The following is an 18,750-nucleotide window of genomic DNA, read 5'->3' as shown; positions in this document are numbered from 1 at the left end:
TTGTTTTCCAAATGCGAAAGTTTCATTCAGAAACTGTCTTGAGAGTATACAGTTGTAAACCAGATTTGCAGTTGTTATGTGATGGTTTTCACAGCATACCATCACTTTACTGATTTCCACCAAATTTCCTTTTAAACCATGGATATTATTCCAGAGTCTCCTTGAATCTTTGGCTGCTAGTTTTAACATTTGTGCTCAGTGTGAAGTGGTATGCAAAAGCTTGGGTGGCTATCAATATATTAATTTATTCATGGAGACATTATATATCTTGCACTGCATTACCAGAGGGACTCTGACTCCCCAAAACAGGTAAATAATAACTATTACCCTAGAGAACATTTACTTTCAAAAGTGTTGTGTCTAAATACAGAGATATGAGGCAAATAGAGGCCAGAATGGAAACCATGAGATAACATGGTGAACAGTGTCTGGGATTTTTACTTCCTCTTATTCTCTTATTCTGCCAAAATTCCTTTGAGCGATAGCAACCACTTTGGCTGAGCTAGTGCTTCCCATATGTTTATTCATTAAGTCAGCTCTTTCCTGCCTAGGGTAAAAGATGGTTAAAAATGTCCTCGATATGAATTTGAGCTCATGATCAGGTCAAACAAAATTGTACCATGATCAATCTTTTAGAACTCATAGTTTTTTTTTTACCAAAACTGAAGACCACAAGGAAAGAACACAAAGATGACCCCCAAAATCCATTTTTGAGCAGAAACTAGTTATAATAGAGATAGAGTTCAGATAACTTGAAGATAAATTGCTCAGAAAACTGTTTGAGGTGTTATTAACTTCTTTTCCCTTAACATTTGTTGTCATTCTTTAATTCTTAGCATATGGCATCCCCAGAGTGGTTTCTAGAATACCAGTGATCCATAAGACCATTTTTTTCCTGCTATGACTAATCCTAATGGATCTGGGAAATGAAATAACACTGAGAATTGAAAAGCGTATGAGGGATTTTCTGATTGAGGAAAAGCCAGTAAGGGCTTGGAGAGGATGAATAAAACCAACTCTTTCCACATCCCTGTCCAGATGTGGCAGACTTATTTTGTTGTGTTTTCACACACCATGGAGAACAAAGAACAAATAAACAGAATCAAAGGTTTAGGTTCAGCAGGAAACTATCACAGTAAGGGTGTCTTAGGGATACTTAGAAGACATTTTTGGTCTCTGAGCCTCTGCACAGCACTCCCGTGAGCAGCCCTGGAAGAGACAAACATAAAGTAATAATAATAATAAAGCTCAGAGGCAGTAAATGCATCAGGCTGGAGTGTCCAGCTATGGTGTTTCCCACATGGATGTGTTCATAGATGCTGGTCCACTCTGGACCGCATCTCATTCTGAATGTATCAGCATTACAACCAAGGAAAGTTTCACTGGGTCAAAAGCGCAGGTTAAGACTGTACTTGTTTTGCTGCACTTCTATTTTATTTTTTTGCAATTTTATTTCATATTGTTGCAAGAATAAGACATTTTGAGCCTGGAAATGGGATGAGAACAGGCGAATAATGAGATGCATTGTTTGAATTTGTATTTTCAATTGTTTCATAAATGTCTAAATGAAGTACAATCCAGATATAAAATTGTATTATTTTTAAAAACTTGTTTTGAGCTTTAGTATATTGACTAAAACACTTATATGTTCTTACCAAAACAACTATTGGGAATTGAATTGGTTTTTCTTTTTAGCAAAAGGTTTAAAGCTATATGTTGTGTTTTTGTCTTTTTTTCCCCCACTCTTTTGAATATCACCACTGCAAATGGTTAAGAAAAAAAACCATAAACAAGAGTTCTTTGGCAGCAAAATAATTTATTTAATTCAACTACTCAGTTTCTGACCTGAGAGAGAAAGATAATTAGCAATATATGTAGCATATATTTAGAGCAGTGCTTGCTACCTACTAACAAGTTCTGCTTTGTTAGAAATACCGGCTGTGACTGTACTATCCAGTATGGCAGAAACAAGGCTCGTGTGGCTGTTGAACATCTGAAATTGGCTAGTGCAACACAATAAGTGACTCTTTAATTGTATTTAATTTTAATTAATTTAAAGTGAAATTGTCCGTGTAACTATGGCTATTGCATTAGCACAGCTATGGAAGAAGTGGCAAATAGAATGTCAAGCCATGCCTGGAAAAAAAAAATTCCTCCAAAATAAGCAAGAAAAACTTGGCCAGGGTAGAAATTTTTGAATTACATAAGTTCATAGGTATATATCAAAAAACAGCATTGCTTGAAATTTATGGATGCATTCTGGAACTGAGACTCTGAGAAACTCAACAAGAAGTTTATGAAAAACATCATTTTCTAAAAGCCAGAAATAGCAGAATTATTACTATTGCTTAAAGTAAAATCACTACTTTTGAAAACCTTATATGGGGTATCTATGAAAAACGATAAAGTTAGTATAGTTTTTCAACAAAACTAGGTTAAGCAAAGAAACAACAGATAGGATAACATGAATACAAGTTGATCTACAAAGAGTTTGTGGTTGAGAGTAGTCCTGCGCTGTGTGTAACATTCTTCTTTAAGTCAGCTAAGAATAGAAATAAGTCAAGTGAAGATAGCCCCTGCTTTAGTTTTGCCAGAATGTTCCACTGATGTACCAGCCTGATGACTGATTGGGATCCTCCTAGAGGCTGCAGTGTCTTCAGCTGCCCCTTCATCATCTCATAAATCCATTCGGGTTTAAAGGAGCCCTTAATAAGAAGACACATCAAAGGAAATATGAAAAGCCTGGGCTCTGTCATTAAATTTTAAACACACATTTCTCTCTCTCTCTCTTTTTTTTTTTTTTTTTGGTCTTCCTTTTGTTCTGTTTTTCTTTTCAGATTTTATATTTTGCTCCAAAGACCACAGCCCAGTAAACTACTAAATAATTCATTAGAAAACAGTGATGAGTAGGAAGTAGACTTTTAAAATTCAGTGAACAAAGTGAAGTAATCATGAAAATCAACCCATAGTCTCTATACTACATTTATAAATATAAGCTCAGCATGTTTACTGTTTCAGATACTCTATATGGTGGTAGGCCTCATCTCCCCAAATGCCATTGTATGGCCAGTCTAAGAGCTTATCTAATTTTTTGTTAGTGAGAACTCATGTTGTATGATTTAAAATAAAATTTTAACAAATTTAAACACCTTTGGTAATAAATATAAGGCTCACTATTGGACTCTCTCCAGTCACAAAATAAACTCCCCTGATTCTGACATCCATAGCATCAAAACAAATACAAGGTTTTTCTAGAGAATTTTGTGAAACCACAGACATCACTATTCAGATTCTGATTGTGTTATGGATTAAAGTATGTGTGTATCTCATCGTGAATCTCATCGGTCCATACAGAGTTCACTCTGTCTCTCTGCCCAATGATGTGAAGTCTTTCCTTGGAATTTAAAATTGTAGAACAAGGAACATAGAATATAGGAATGCCACAAATAACTTACTCTGTGAGAATGTGGGTAAAATGGACAATTCTACACTTTTCTAAGGATTTCAATCTAACTACACCATGTGCCATGTGAAACCTAATTATCACATCATTGACCCAATGTGGACTTGGTCTGACATCGTGCAGTCATAGCCTTAAATTGCTATGGATCTCAGGGCCCTCTGCTCATTATCCTTTGTTTGTTTGCTACCTATACAATATTCATGCAGATAAAACCTAAGCAATAATAAAAGCATTAAAGATACCAAATTCAAGTTAGAGAAGGAGAAAAACAAATAAATAATACAACAGGTATCAGGTAGGCATTCATTTCTTTTGCAGGAGGAAATGAAATAGACAATCCTTAGAATCTTATTTTGATGTATCTTTCTAGTTATAAAACTGATGAATTCTATACTGGATTTTTAATGAAGTAATGTGCAACATTCCAAGAAAAAAAAAAGGACTTTTAAGATGTATAACAAGAAGCGACAGCCAAATTTATAGAAGCTTTTTAAGGAAATAAGGAAATGATGGAAAACAATCAGTTACCTCTGTAATCTAGCAATACTGTTTCTAATGAGTTTTCTGATTGAATTAATTATAATTTTTTCTGTTCTTCTCATGTTCCCTTTCATCATTATTGCCATACATTTAACTCATTGTGATGTGTTGCCACTGATGTTTATTTTTTTAACTCTTTTGTTTATGTATTTATTCGTTTGCGTCACTGGTCGGGTTTTTACACCCAGATCCCACTGACCCAGTTGATTATTATCCTTTGATTGATGACTTCCCCACCTCGGTCCCAGATGTCTCCACTCCCATGCTCCCACCAGTAGGTGTGCAGGCTGTGGCTCTCACCCACGATGCCGTGAGGGTCAGCTGGGCGGACAACTCTGTCCCTAAGAACCAAAAAACGTCCGAAGTGCGACTTTACACTGTCCGGTGGAGGACCAGCTTTTCTGCGAACGCAAAATACAAGGTGACGCTCTAACTGATAGTATGAAGTTTAACTTGAACTGTCATTTGTTTAATCCATTGTTTTAAGCACCTCCTGGACTGCCATGAGTTATGTTACTGCCATGACACGAGATGGAAAACAAAGCATTTTCAAACTCAGTACCTAAAACTGGCATGGGAGTTATTGTGTCTTAGGAAACAGTTCTCAGACGAGGTAGGAAAGCATCAAGAGTTGCGAAATGTTATTTGAATTCCACCAGATGTTGGGTTTGTATAAATAATGTAATTCTGTACAAGGGAATGTCATTTTCTTCGGAAAATAGCAGAGCTCTGCGTTACTTTCCTGGACAGATTTTGGTGTTTTTCTTTTCATTTGGAATCTAGGTTTATACTACAGTCACGCATATTAACATTGTACACAGAGACCCATCTTATAGTGAATATGAGAAAGAATACATGAAGATTTTTTTTATACTATCCTTAGGTGGTGAACACACCTCGAGTCATTAACATCTGTTTCCTCATTTAGCCTTGAAAGGCCCTCATGTGGTAAAGAAAATGCACGGTGCACCCTTCCCTTTAACTAATATGAATTAGACCAGCTCCCTTATCCCTGTCCTCTCATTGAGTCATCACACACACACACACACACACACACACACACACACACGTGCGCGTGCACCCACACCCACACCCAGGAGCGCCTTAGAGATACACATTTGAGACATTGTCATCCATTCACATCTCTATCAGTCAGCCAGAGCAACTCCAACAAATATTCATTTCTATACTCTAACATTACCTCCTAAGCCTACCACATTAGTATAGTGTATATAACAATATACAAATGTAGAGTAAAATGAGATCAAGTAATTGTTAAGTGCCCACCATTTACTTAGGACTGTGCTAGGTCATAGAGGCCGTTTAATGTCTTTTAGTTGTTACTCCAGTGTTCTTGCCTGGAGAATTCCGTGGACAGAGGAGCCTGGCAGGTTATAGTCAGTCCATGGGGTTGCAAATCGTTGGACATGAATGAGTGACTAACACTTTCACTTTCACATACTTAACGTTGTTACTTACAATTTTGAAATGTGTGATACACTCAGCTCCATGGAGTACTTTACAGAATTCATAATTTATTCAAGTGAAGTAATATATGAAAACATATTTAAAATATTCACAAGATGACTGTTTAAGGTGAAAAAGAGTTAGTTGTTCAGTTGTGTCCGACTCTTTGCAACCCCATGGACTGTAGCCCACCAAGTTCCTCTGTCCACGGAATTCTGCAGGCAACAATGCTGGAGTGGGTTTCTCCAAAGAAGACATACAGATGGCTAATAAACACATGAAAAGATGCTCAACATCATTCAGTATTAGGAAATGCAAATCAAAACCACAGTAAGTTATCATCTCATGCCGGTCAGAATGGCTACCATCAAAAAATCTACAAACAATAAATGCTGGAGAGGGTGTGGAGAAAAGGGAATCCTCTTACACTGTCCGTCAAACTGCAAACTGGTGCAGCAACTCTGGAGAACAGTGTGGAGATTCCTCAAAAAAACTGGAAATAGAACTGCCATATGACCTCGCAATCCCACTGCTGGGCATACACACCCAGGAAACCAGACTTGAAAGAGACGTGTTCATCACAGCACTGTTTACAATAGCCAGGACAAGGAAGCAACCTAGATGTCCATCAGCAGACAAATGGATAAGGAAGTTGTGGTACATATACACCATGGAATATTACTCAGCTATAAAATAGAACACATTTAATCAGTTCTAATGAGGTGGATGAAACTGGAGCCTATTATACAGAGTGAAGTTTAGTCAGAGAAATACCAATACAATATATTAATGCATATATATAGAATTTAGAAAGACTGTAACAATGACATTATATGCAAGACAGCAAAAGAGACACAGATGTAAAAACAGACTTTTGGACTGTGGGAGAAGGCGAGGGTGGGATGATCTGAGAGAACAGCACTGAAACGGGTACGTTACCATTGTAAAACAAAGGCCAGCTTGATGCATGAAGCAGGCACTCAAAGCCAGTGCTCTGGGACCACCCAGAGGGATGGGGCGGGGAGGAGGGTGGGGGGGTTCAGGATGGGGTGGGGAGGAGGGTGGGGGGGTTCAGGAGGGGGAGCACGTGTGCACCCGTGGCTGATCATGTCCATGTATGGCAGAAACCACCACAACATTGTAAAGTAATTACCCTACAATTAAATAAATAATTTTTTTTTAAGAGACCCATCTTCCAAAGGGAAGTTTTGACCTTTCCAAAGGGAAAGATCAGAGCTGAGTCTCAGAAGATCACATCAGTGTAAGGAGTGGCTTTCAAATGTGCTTTCACATCCATTCTTCTTCAGGCTGAGACAGCAAGCTCCTCCAAAGATCGCCAGTGTCAAAGGTGCATGATTCCAGCAGTGTGCACATTTCCTACCCTCGCCTCAACCATGATGGGTCCTTCTGTCATTTATTATACTTATGCCATTGTAATGCCTTTCCTTTCTTCTAAACACTTTTTTTTTCTTTAGAAAAAAGACATGTTCATTATTTTAAAATTTAGAAAATATAAAAATGTTCTTGGCTAAGTAAGAAATTGGCCCAGGCCCAGTAACTCCAAAATCATTTTGTGATTCTCAGCAGAGAATAAAAAAGTGAAGTAAAAAAAAAAAAAAAAAAGAATATTGGAGTGGGTAGCCATTCCCTTCTCCAGGGAATCTTCCCAACCCAGGGATCAAACCCAGGTCTCCTACATTTGCAGGAAGACTCTACCATGTCAGCCGCAAGCAAAGCCCATTTAGGATGAAGAAGGTAGCTTTAAAAATAAGAGCATAAGCGGGGAGGGGAGGGCAGTCAAAAGAAACAAACTTCCAGTTATAAGTACTAGGGATGTAATGTACAACATTATAAATATAATTAACACCGATTGGTGTTGTATATGAAAGTTGTTACAATAAATCCTAAGAGTTCTAAGCACAAGCAAACTATATTGTTTCTATTTATTTAATTTGGTAGCTATATGAGATAGTGGGTATTTACTAAACTTACTGTTTAGTGGTCACCACTTTATGATGTATGTAAGTCAAATCATTAACTTGTACATCTTAAGCTTACACAGTGCTCTATGTTGATTTATATCTCAATAAAACTAGAAGAGGAACAAGGAGCCCAAATATTACCCAGCAATGGAGGGAGCAGTAGTTTGACCCTGGCATTCCAGAATCTTTATGCTCCCCTGTATCCCTCCTCCGCACCACTTTACTGGGATAGCTTTCAAGGAGAATTTGGATCTCCTGATACTTTATCCAATGTTCTTTCCACTGAACTGCCATTGTGTTTAATCCAGCCTCAAGCCAGTGTTGTTGTGGGTGGGATTAAAATGTCCTTTGGAAATTTCTGACTCTAAAGACCCTGGAGTTAAAGCAAAATCCACCAATAATTTTATAAAGTCTGCCTCTTTTTTTCCGGTAGTCATGCTAGTTCTGCTTCTAGTTTTATTCAACCTTTAAGGGGCATAAAATTCACATTTCATAGTAAATCAGGTTTTAGTTGAAACCAATTGAAAAGCAGTTTCCTTTGGCTCAGCCTCTCTGCGAGATCAGGTACTTGGAGGAACTCTCCAGCCTAGTCCAAATAGTATCATCGAAATAAGTGTCCTATCCATCTTCTTACAGTATCAGATTTAAGACACAGCAGAACCATAAATAAAGATAACATTATCAGATAAGACAATAAATGAAACATAAGAGAACACTTTTTAAAAATCTCTTTATATACAGATTACCCAATTCTAAGTTTAAAGGACTACTTTAAAAATTTTACTGTACTGTGTGGATACATCCATTTCACAGAATGGCCATGGGTACCTTGCCAATATGTGAAATGTTCTAAGGGACACTGATCTCTGCAGAATGATTTGAGCTCCAAAATTTCCAGAAGCAGTATTTTTTTTTTAGTTGAATTGTTAATAGAACAGACAGAATTATTGAGCTTCACTAAGAATACCACAAAAGAGATCCAACCAAAAATCATCCTCTGTAAGGCAAGACTGATTTCACTTATGGATTGAAGTATGAGCATAAAAATAATCTTGTCACTGTTTCTCTCCTCATCACCTTCTTTGACCTAATAAGGCTTTCAAGCACTAATATTTCATCACCTTTCTCACGCATACACACTCTGCACCCATACCCTGGGAAGAAGGGTTAGAGGGGGAGAGTTAGCTCAGTTGGAGAGCAGGATAAATACAGACCGTATCTGGTCAATACAGAATGGACATACAATAAATTTAAATTTTATAAAGAATAGGAATAGAATGGTTTGGTTTTGCATTTTGAACTTTTCACACGCACTATCATCTATTACTTCCTCTCCACTATAGCTTTATAAGCTGGGCAGAGAATGCACAGTATACAGAGGGGGAAATACATACTTAGAGTGAAATGAGCAGGACTTACAAGCTGACTTTGCTGCATCCTGTCCTGTTACTTAATTTGTTCAATCTCATTTTTCTCATCTATGTGATTGGGGTGTTGACACCTACTATAAAAAGAATAAGTAAGATTCTTTACAGCTATGTATGTGTGTAGAGATCTTTATGGGTAGGTTGTGCAACTTGACGAAATTCCCCATCAAACTAGAGCCGGGAACTCAGATAACCTGATGGCATTATCCAGACCACTCCCAACAGGAATACTTTCTACTTCATTTAGTCCCACATCAGGCCAGACATTCATATTTTGATTGCCCAAAACTTTATATTGACCTTCCTTATCAAATAGAGGATTTTTTATATAACTTATTTTCTACTAAAGTGATTGCTCATTTGATATTTTACATAAAATTCCTTTCAAAATGCATTCACTGACTATTGATTACAGCATGGGTATTACAGGAGATAAAAAGTCATGCAAGATTCAGTATCAGTCCTCAAAATACTTACAGCTCAATGAACAATTTGTCATGTGCATAAAATCCCATATATATATGTAGGTATGTGTATATATATGACATATACAGTGCCTATATTTCACACTAGACAATGCATAAAATATTGTGGCTAACATTTATTTAGTACCTACTCTGAGCCAGATAATATATTTTACTTTTGCACTTTAATTAGTACCATTAAGGTCAGTGCTATGGTTATTTCTATGTTATAAATGAGGAAACCACACACACACACACACACACACACACAGCCATGACTTCCCAGAGTACTTCCAGGCTATTGATTTATGATGAGTGGTAACCTTCCATAAAGTTCCTGAGAAAATTCAATGAATTCATGGTACTTAAATGATGCAAGTGTATCATTTAGGAATACAAGCAAGGACAATATTGTTTGGTTGTCTCCCAAATGCCAGCCGTGTCTAGGTTCAAAGAGGCAAGTTTTATTAAAGTCTGTCCTTCCCTCCTAGCCAAACTATATCTCATTGCCCCATTTCTCCCCATCTTTCTACTTCGAAGACTTAGTGGTATCATGACAGGGAAGGAGGGCAAGATTGGAAGTTATATATCAGTGCATCAGATACTAGCTGCCCATTTCATGTTTTTTTTGATGGCGTTCTATTTTTCTGAGTCTATAAAGTATTTTTGCATTTATTTAGGGCTCACATTTTTATGACTTTTTTTAAGAGGAGCTTCTGATAAATGTTTATGAGGTCATCACTTTAATAGGATGGATGGGCACATCGTTGAAATGTTATCAGTACAGTTAAATATTTATTTGTTTTATAATGAAATGTAGGATTTTCATAGCTATAATATAAGAAGGATTCATAGTAGAATAAGAAAGATGTACTGGGGCAGCTAGGGAGGAGATAGTTACGACATAGGTGGAGACAAAATGTTTTCCTTGATTTTTCTAGACATAGAAATACAACAAATGTAATAAACCTAAAAGTAAATGTATAACCTTGGAAGATCAAGGACCAAATAGCGATCATAAATTGAAATTTATAAGAGGCATAAGTAGTTTTAAATTTGCCTTATCATATGGAAAATACACATTAACCTGGGAGATTAACCCGTTTCTTTGTTATAATTTTGATCTATTGAGTAAGCAATACAGAGAAAGAATTTACTTTCTACTAAAATATACTTAACCTGTTGTTTAAAAGGCAAATAATGTATTCAGAAGATGAAGAATATTAACACTAATGTAATCATTTAATATTTATCTGATTTATTGTTCTCTTCCTGATTAACTGCTCCAATGACCATACTTCAGTCTGTGTTTAATGTGATCTGTTCATAAAGAAAGAAAAACACTCGGCACAATATTACTGTTGTCCATTTTCTTTATAATAGCTATTATAGATCCTGGCATCAGTAAAAGTCTGTATCATAAAGACTTTTTTAAAAAATCATAAGCATTAGCTATGTAAAAATTCATTTTATTACCTATGGAAAATAATCATAATAATTTATGTGAAATATATAAAACATTAAAGCCTCTGAAAAAAGTTCTCAATTATTAGAAATAAATTGAAGTTCCAGTCAGTGCAGATAACCTTACAAATGGAACTGACAGAAGAAAGTGGAATTGGTCCTGTCTCTGTGGTTATTGCCTCACTTGGGAAAATTTATCAGCTATCTGCCCCTTTGAACAACATAACACCTGATTTTATCGATTATGTTTTAGATGTACAATCAGCCAGTGTAAACTGGGACAGAAAGGAAATAAAGTCAGTGCTTTGTCCTGGGTCTTCTGCTGTTTGGGAATAAATTCCTTTTTTGTTGCTTTGGATAGTCTTCCTTTGTGTCTTGATTTTCCAAGTTGACAGAGTTCATTTTTGTCTCTCTCTCCTTCTTTCCCACTTGTGTAGTCAGAAGACACAACGTCTCTGAGTTACACCGCGACGGGCCTCAAACCAAACACGATGTATGAGTTCTCCGTCATGGTCACGAAAAACAGGAGGTCCAGCACTTGGAGCATGACTGCGCATGCCACCACGCATGAGGCAGGTGTGTGAAGAGACTTCTCCACTGGACGTTGGCCGCTGGGATTTTCTAGGTTCCGAGGAATCTGGAACGTGTGTGCACTATGATGTCTAAATTACAGTTAATCATGTATAAAGTCATTCATGGTACTTTTATATCAAATACTATTCTTCCTACTCTAGATAAGAAGAAAATGAGTTCCCAGTGGAATAAGTAATCTGGTTTTAATTTGTACACTAATTGAGGGTTTCTGAATATAAATCTGCTGTTCGATACACTGAAGTAAAGGTATTTTTCTCTCTGTCCAATGCATGTGTGTCCTTGATCAGCAGACATTGTAGATGTTTACTTTTTTGGAAAGAAATTAGATGCAAAATGAAAAATTGCATTACAGCTGTAGGCTTGTGGATGCTTACCTTATGGGCTTCCCTGGCGGCTCAGACAGTAAAAGAATCTGCCTGTGATGCAGGAGATCCCTGGGTCAGGAAGATCCCCTGGAGAAGGGAATAGCTACACACTCCAGTATTCTGGCCTTTAGAATTCCATGGACAGAGGAGCCTGGCGGGCTACAGTCTGTGGGGTTGCAAAAAACCGACATGACTGAGCAACTAACACACAAACACACACACACACACACACACACACACACACAGTTGACTGGGAAGAAATTTCTAGGGAGTCATGTTCACTGTTTGGAAATAAGGCAACACAATGGAAAACTTCCATGCATCCTGCAATAGTTCAAATCAAGAGTGAATGCAGTTCACTGTAAATTTCTCCAGTCACATTTACTGTGGGTCATAAACGTTGAGTTTATAACCTTAGCAGACATGCAGTGCACTTGGCAATTATAGTTCACAGAGATCCAACATCTGAAGGAAACAGGGTTTAACATACTTTTTAATTGCTTTCCTGGTATTATTACATCATATTTGGGGATAAACTGTACCACACATTTCCAAATTTTAAAGCATATGGCAGTAAAACTTTTATCTGAGTAAGTTGAATTTCTTTTTCCTTTTGAATTTGTCCCATAGCATGGCAGCTCTAATTTTAATTTCAGATTACTACCCTAATTCTGAGTTCACTGGGAATATTTTTAAAATTCTGGGGGCACTGCTTTCTGTAAGAAGTTTTTCCTAGTTGTTCAATTTCAACACCTTCTTCTTCTATTTTATGTGTTTACATATACAAAATCATTCTCCTAGAAATCTGCCCAGGATGCCCGTGTTCTTAGCTTCTCAGGGAGAGTTATACATTATGGGATGAATAAAAGTCATGCTCTTTCTTTTAACCTAAAAGGAGATGAAAGGAGTTAAATATAAACCAGTAAGGTATTTGGTCCTCCCTGAGTGAAAGAAAAGGAGTAGTAATTTCCTTATTCATTTTTCCCCATCATAAACATAAACGCACACCACCACCTGACTTGATAAATGAACCCGACTGATTTCTCCTGAACTGCCTAGCCTTGTAAGGACGTCAGTGTTGAGACCCATAGCTGAGAGAAAGATATTAACTTTTAGAAATGTGACTGGTAGAAAGGGTGATTGTCAAAACAGATAATGATCTGGACAAAGGTGTAAATAGCCTATGGATAAGATTCGTGGGTGATGATGAGAAGCAAGAAGTAATTCGCACGTGTCCGCACATTTTATAACTGTGAGAAGAAAATGAAGTGAATGAAATAGCTCTGAAGTTTGCTTCTAATTCTGTAATAATGCAAAGACTCTACGGGGCCACATATTATGTACTTGTGCTGAAATTGCTCATAATAAGGATAATGGCAGCTGACAAATTCTTGAAATGAAACATACATTCTGTCCAGGTGAAAAATCCTTAATTTTACTCTAGTTAATTTAGGTAAAATAAAAATAATTGGAAGGATAGCTTAAATAATGAAGTCTTGGCAAGGGACAGCAGCAGCAGCATCCCCAGGCGTTAGAGATGAGGAACTATTGAACTCTCCCTGCAAGGTGTTACAATTACATTAGTTTGACTCCGTGTGTTCTCCTTTCTTCTATCAACATTCAGTTTCCCGGAAGAGAGAATCACACAGCTACAGAGAGTGAGATGGAGGCCAGTAAACTCCTATTTGATGTTGCTCCTAGCTCACGTGACAGAGAGGAGACCCTGTCCCCCAAAGGAAAAAGCCACGTGTTTCTCTAAATGAAGGAGGAGAGGGTAGCATCTGAGCAGTCCGAACACAAATGCCCAAGATGTTGGTGTGTGTTTATGTTTATGATGGGGAAGAATGAATGAAGAAATTACTACTCCTTATTTTTTAAAGGGTTAAGAATCCGCCTTACAATGCAGGGAGTGGCTGTTCCATTACTGGTCAGGAACTAAGATCCTACATGCCAGGAGCAACTAAGCCCATGTGCCCCAACTACTGAGCCTGACACCCCCACTCCCTGCAGAGAGTTCCTGTAGCACAATGAAAGATCCCACGTGATGCAGTGAAGATCCTACCAGCCGCAACTAAAACCCAGTGCAGCCAAATAAAGTTAAATACACGTATCTCTAACTAATAAAAATAAATGAAAAAGAATACAATTTATAAAATAAATTTATTTTATTTATGCTTTAAATAAGTATGAGGGAACAATGTGCAGTTTGTATGATAATCCTAAACATCTAAGGCATTGATTCTAATACCAGAATCTCTATTTACCAGTAGTCACGTGGCTTGAGGAAAAAGAAAACTTTTCTCAGCACCTGAAATAGATTAGTCATTAGGTTTTTTTTTTTTTTAATAACCTCTTCAGTGTATTATTTTGCTAGTTTAAGCTAGAATCACTTTATATTTTTTGAATATCAACCTAGACTCAGTGAAGCAATCTAATCATCACCATTTGTTTTCTAAATAAGCATCAATTTTAACACAGTTAAGAAAAAACACAGTTAGAAAAACAAGTGTTTTAATTAACTCCAAAATTGGAAAATGTCTTATGATATTTGGTTTCAGTTCAGTTCAGTTGCTCAATCATGTCCAACTCTTTGCGACCCCATGGACTGCAGCATGCCAGTCCATCACCAACTCCTAGAGCTTGCTTGAACTCATGTCCATCAAGTTGGTGATGCCAGCCAACCGTCTCATCTTCTGTCATCCCTTGCTCCTCCTGCCTTCAATCTTTCCCATCATCCTATGGTGACTGCAGCCACGAAATTAAAAGACACTTGCTCCTTGGAAGAAAAGCTATGACAAACCTAGACAGCACATTAAAAAGCAGAGACATTACTTTGCTGACAAAGGTCCATCTAGTCAAAGCTACAGCTTTTCCTTTAGTCATGTATGAATTAGAGAGTTGGACCATAAAGAAAGCTGAGTACTGAAGAACTGATGCTTTTGAACTGTGGTGTTGGAGAAGACTCTTGAGAGTCCCTTGGACTGCCAAGAGATCCAACCAGTCCAAATCCTAAAGGAGATCAATCCTGAGTGTTCATTGGAAGGACTGATGCTGAAGCTGAAGGTCCAATACTTTGGTCATGTTTGGTATAATACTCTAACTTTTGGTTATCTATTACCTTCCTGGGCTCTCCCAGTGGCTCAGCAATAAAGGATCTGCCTGCCAATGCAGGAGACATGAGTTTGATCCCTGGGTCAGGAAGACCCTCCTGGAGAAGGAAATGGCAACTGACTCCAATATTCTTGCCTGGGAAATCCCATGGACAGAGGAGCCTGGTGGACTATAGACCATGCAGTTGTGAAACATTTGGACACACTGATCAAGTAAACAACAAATTACCTTTCTATTTGTGGCTCAGAAAATATCTCAAATGATCTCTTTACATGACTAAGCCTTCCCTAAGGTAGCATTGCCTATTCAGTGTTTCACTATTACAAATCTTTTTTTCTTTTTGCAAGAATGTTCTTTCTCTCTCTTTCCATTAAAAGATATATATGAAACTATGTTTAATATGGGTTTCCCCTGTGGCTCAACTGGTAAAGAATCCACCTGCAATGCAAAAGACCCTGTTTTGATTCCTGGGTCAGGAAGATCCTCTGGAGAAGGGAAAGGCTACCCACTCCAGTATTCGGGCCTGGAGAATTCCATGGAGTGCATAGTCCATGGGGTAGCAAAGAGTTGTACACGACTGAGCGACTTTCACTTCACTTTTACTCAGAGATCTTCTCTTCCTTGTCCTTCTTTCTTCTCCTCTTTCTTTTCCAGAAAAACTTGAAGTACAGTAAGTGCTTTGTCAGGATATTACAGTTAGTACAGCTCTGGTTAATTTAGAATCTTAGTGGCTTTTAGAATCAGGGTATTGGAAATAAAATGGTAGAATAGATGGGAATGCTTGGGGTCCCTCTGTCTGGAATCCTTTTAGTAAGAGAAGCTGGAAATAGAGTCAGTAATGCTCAGATTCTGTGCTATACAGTCAATAGAAAAGCTGAAGAGAATTGCAAGTGTGGAGAGGCATTCAGAATTAGGACCGATTTGTAATACACGGTAGGTGATTGTAATACACAAGCACTCCTGTGCAGAGATCAGGAAATTGTTCTGAACCCCAGTGTGGAAGTTAGATACGTTCCTAAACTGCCTACGTCACATCTAGGGTAACTGAAAAAGACTATGGACCATAGACTGGGGCACTGTGAGTTACTGGAAGGAAAAGGAACTGCATTTAAAAGCATAGCCAGTGAGAAATCAGGTCAAAGGAAGTCTGAAAGATACTGGATGAGATTGGCCAGTTTGCTGTTGCCTTTGAGGTGTATTTAAACTTTTGATGAGCACCAACAGGAGAAGAAAAATCTTTGTATCCTTCCAGGCTTTTGGCTGAGAGTCCCTGTAATAAGAGATAGATGAACAGGAGGAAAACAAACAGATGTCTGATAATAAGTATAGATTTGTATAGATTATTTGTATAGATATTATTTGTATAGATAATAGTATAGATTTCTTGGGAAGATACCCAAGAAAACAGTAATCCCCTCAAATGGCCACCATCTTCAATACTGTCTCCAGCTAAAGACAGAGATGCTGGGGGGTTAGGGAGCCAGGAACGGGAAGTTTTCAGACACATCACAATAAACAAGGGCATGGTCCTCATGTACATTTAAGGCTCTGTCTCCTTGTCATCCTGGTACAAAGAGGGAAATGAAATGTTAGTCACTCGGGTTCAACTCTTTGCGACCCCATGGACTGTAGCCCCCCAGGCTCCTCTGTCCATGGGTTTCCCCAGGCAAGAATACTGGAGTGGGTTGCCATTTCCTTCTCCAGGGGATCTTCCTGACCCAGGGATTGAACCTGGGTCTCTCACACTGAAGACATTCTTTATCATCTGAGCACCGGGGAAGCCAATGGCACATAAAGGGGGATACCTTATAAATATAAATTTCTCTTTTATGAAAGGGTAACTTCTACTTGGATTTCAAAACTTTTCCTCTGTCTGCCTTTTAAAAAAAATAATCAACTTAAGATAATTCTTATGCTAAAGAGGCAAAATATTTGGGGGTGACGAATTCTGCTCCCCTCAAACAGCATTCGGAAGAGTAGCTCTAAGCAAGACAGGGTTTCTTGATGTCTTTACTTCCTACCAGGTTGATCTGCCTGCCAAGACAGGAGATACAAGAGAGGCAGGTTCGATCCCCGGGAAAGGAAGATCTCCTGGAGAAGGGAACGGCAACCCACTCCAGTATTCTTGCCTGGGAAAGCCCATGGACAAAGGAGCCTGGTGGGCTGTAGTCCACGGGGTCGCCAAGAGGCAGACACGATTAAGTGACTGAGCAGACACACGCAGGTTGATAGTAAGACCCTCATAGATTCCTTGTCTCCCCTATTTTCAAATATTTCTTTTCCTTCTTGTTGGGAGATAACTAGATGTTACCTAAACAAGATGTTGTGACCTGCATTTAAATTCATTTTTTAAGGAAAAATAGCATTGGGTGAACTTTCACTCACAAACCCTGCAATTATAACAGAATTTTTGTTTCTCGGAGACAGGTAGCCATTGATCTTGCTAACTTTTATAATGGTTCCTGAATTTTAGTGAATCGCTCACTTGAAAATGCCAATTATACTTTTCTCTATAGTCATACATATTCCATTCTCCTCTCTATATTCTCACCTTTGAAAGGCAGTTAACTTCCTGGAAAATATTAATTTCTGTGTCTTTGCTTAATTCAGATACTTAAATCATCCATGGTAAAATAAGCATGATATATGGCATGATAGATTCTGGGTGTCAGCATCATGATTAGAAGTCCCATAAATGTCTGTTTTCTTTCACATCCAATGACAAGACCATGTTTGTGTTCCATCCCACAGCCCCGACCTCTGCTCCTAAGGATTTGACAGTCATTACTCGAGAAGGGAAGCCTCGCACTGTCATCGTGAGCTGGCAGCCTCCCTTGGAAGCCAATGGGAAAATTACTGGTAGGCATCTCGGCTTTATTTCCTGTGTTGCTTTGCGTGGCCTGCCATGGCTCACCTCCCCGCATGCCGCGCAAACCTTTTATGTATTAGGTTTCTGTCCCAGCATCTCAGTTGGCTCCTGACCCTCTCTGATTTGTCTCCTCTTACCCCTGCTGACCTTGGAATTCTTCTAATGGAGCCTGCAAATACAGACCCCAGCACATTTCCTGTGTGTTGCGTCCTGAGAGCTGTGTATTCCAATTAGTGCAGACCTTCTGTGTGGCATTAGGATAACCTCCTAATGGAATGCCTTTGAGCCTAAATGACTAAAAAGAAGCCAGTTGTTGGGCAATTATAAAATACAAAAGATACTTAATGACCATGTATTTTCCTAGGAAACATAGGAGGAGGCTTGTCTAAGGCTTTTTAGCTTCTCACTTAGCTCTTAGCTTCTTACTTAAATCATAAGGTTCAGAAAACACTTGCTATTGACGGATGGAAATTGAACTTAATGAATATTTCACAGTGACAGATTTTATTTTGCCAAATATTACGGATAACATCAATGCCTAATTAAAGCATCCATTAGAAGCCTGTAATGTTAATTTAGTATGAAAAATATAATGGAGTTCTATCAGAGATTTTGCATTTAAATGATCACTTTAGCTTTTAATAGATGTCTCCATAGCATATAATTATTATGAAAAATATTGTATAACTAAAAATGTGCACATTATAGTCTAATTAACTTGAACCATTGGGTTAGGCACGTGTAAGAGTCACTCTTGTTTCTTCATTGTTGCATACGAAAAGTGGATAGCACCAGTGTAAATTAACAAAGCAATTCAGTCATTCTCTGGTACAGACATAAGCATGGGAATTGCAGTTCGGATGGCACACTTATTTGATGTGAGTTACTTTTTGAATTTTAGAAAATGAAAAGGTAATGTGAAAATTCCAAATGTGGTTTAAATTTAAGTCAAAGACTTGTTTTCTCCAAGAAATTGCTCTTCCTACAATAGCGAACAGAATTTC

The 18,750-nt window shown here is 38.0% G+C and overlaps 1 protein-coding gene across 5 annotated transcripts in view; it reads left to right on the top strand.

Annotated features, from left to right (window-relative positions):
* The window catches only part of DCC (DCC netrin 1 receptor), a 1,226,177-nt gene that overhangs the window by 1,066,439 nt on the left and 140,988 nt on the right, over positions 1-18,750 (top strand). For 4 of the 5 annotated variants that reach the window (XM_070452514.1, XM_070452511.1, XM_070452513.1 and 1 more), the window contains 3 exons: positions 4,192-4,424; positions 11,245-11,383; positions 17,629-17,736. In XM_070452514.1, the coding sequence (XP_070308615.1) occupies positions 4,192-4,424; positions 11,245-11,383; positions 17,629-17,736 (480 nt within the window). The remainder of the gene's footprint in view (positions 1-4,191; positions 4,425-11,244; positions 11,384-17,628; positions 17,737-18,750) is intronic. The other variant, XM_070452512.1, reaches the window with a different exon arrangement.

This window comes from Odocoileus virginianus, chromosome 22 (assembly GCF_023699985.2).
Source record: "Odocoileus virginianus isolate 20LAN1187 ecotype Illinois chromosome 22, Ovbor_1.2, whole genome shotgun sequence".
NCBI lineage: Eukaryota > Metazoa > Chordata > Mammalia > Artiodactyla > Cervidae > Odocoileus > Odocoileus virginianus.
Note: the sequence above shows the minus strand (reverse complement) of the source record. Positions and strands in the feature narration are given on the sequence as shown.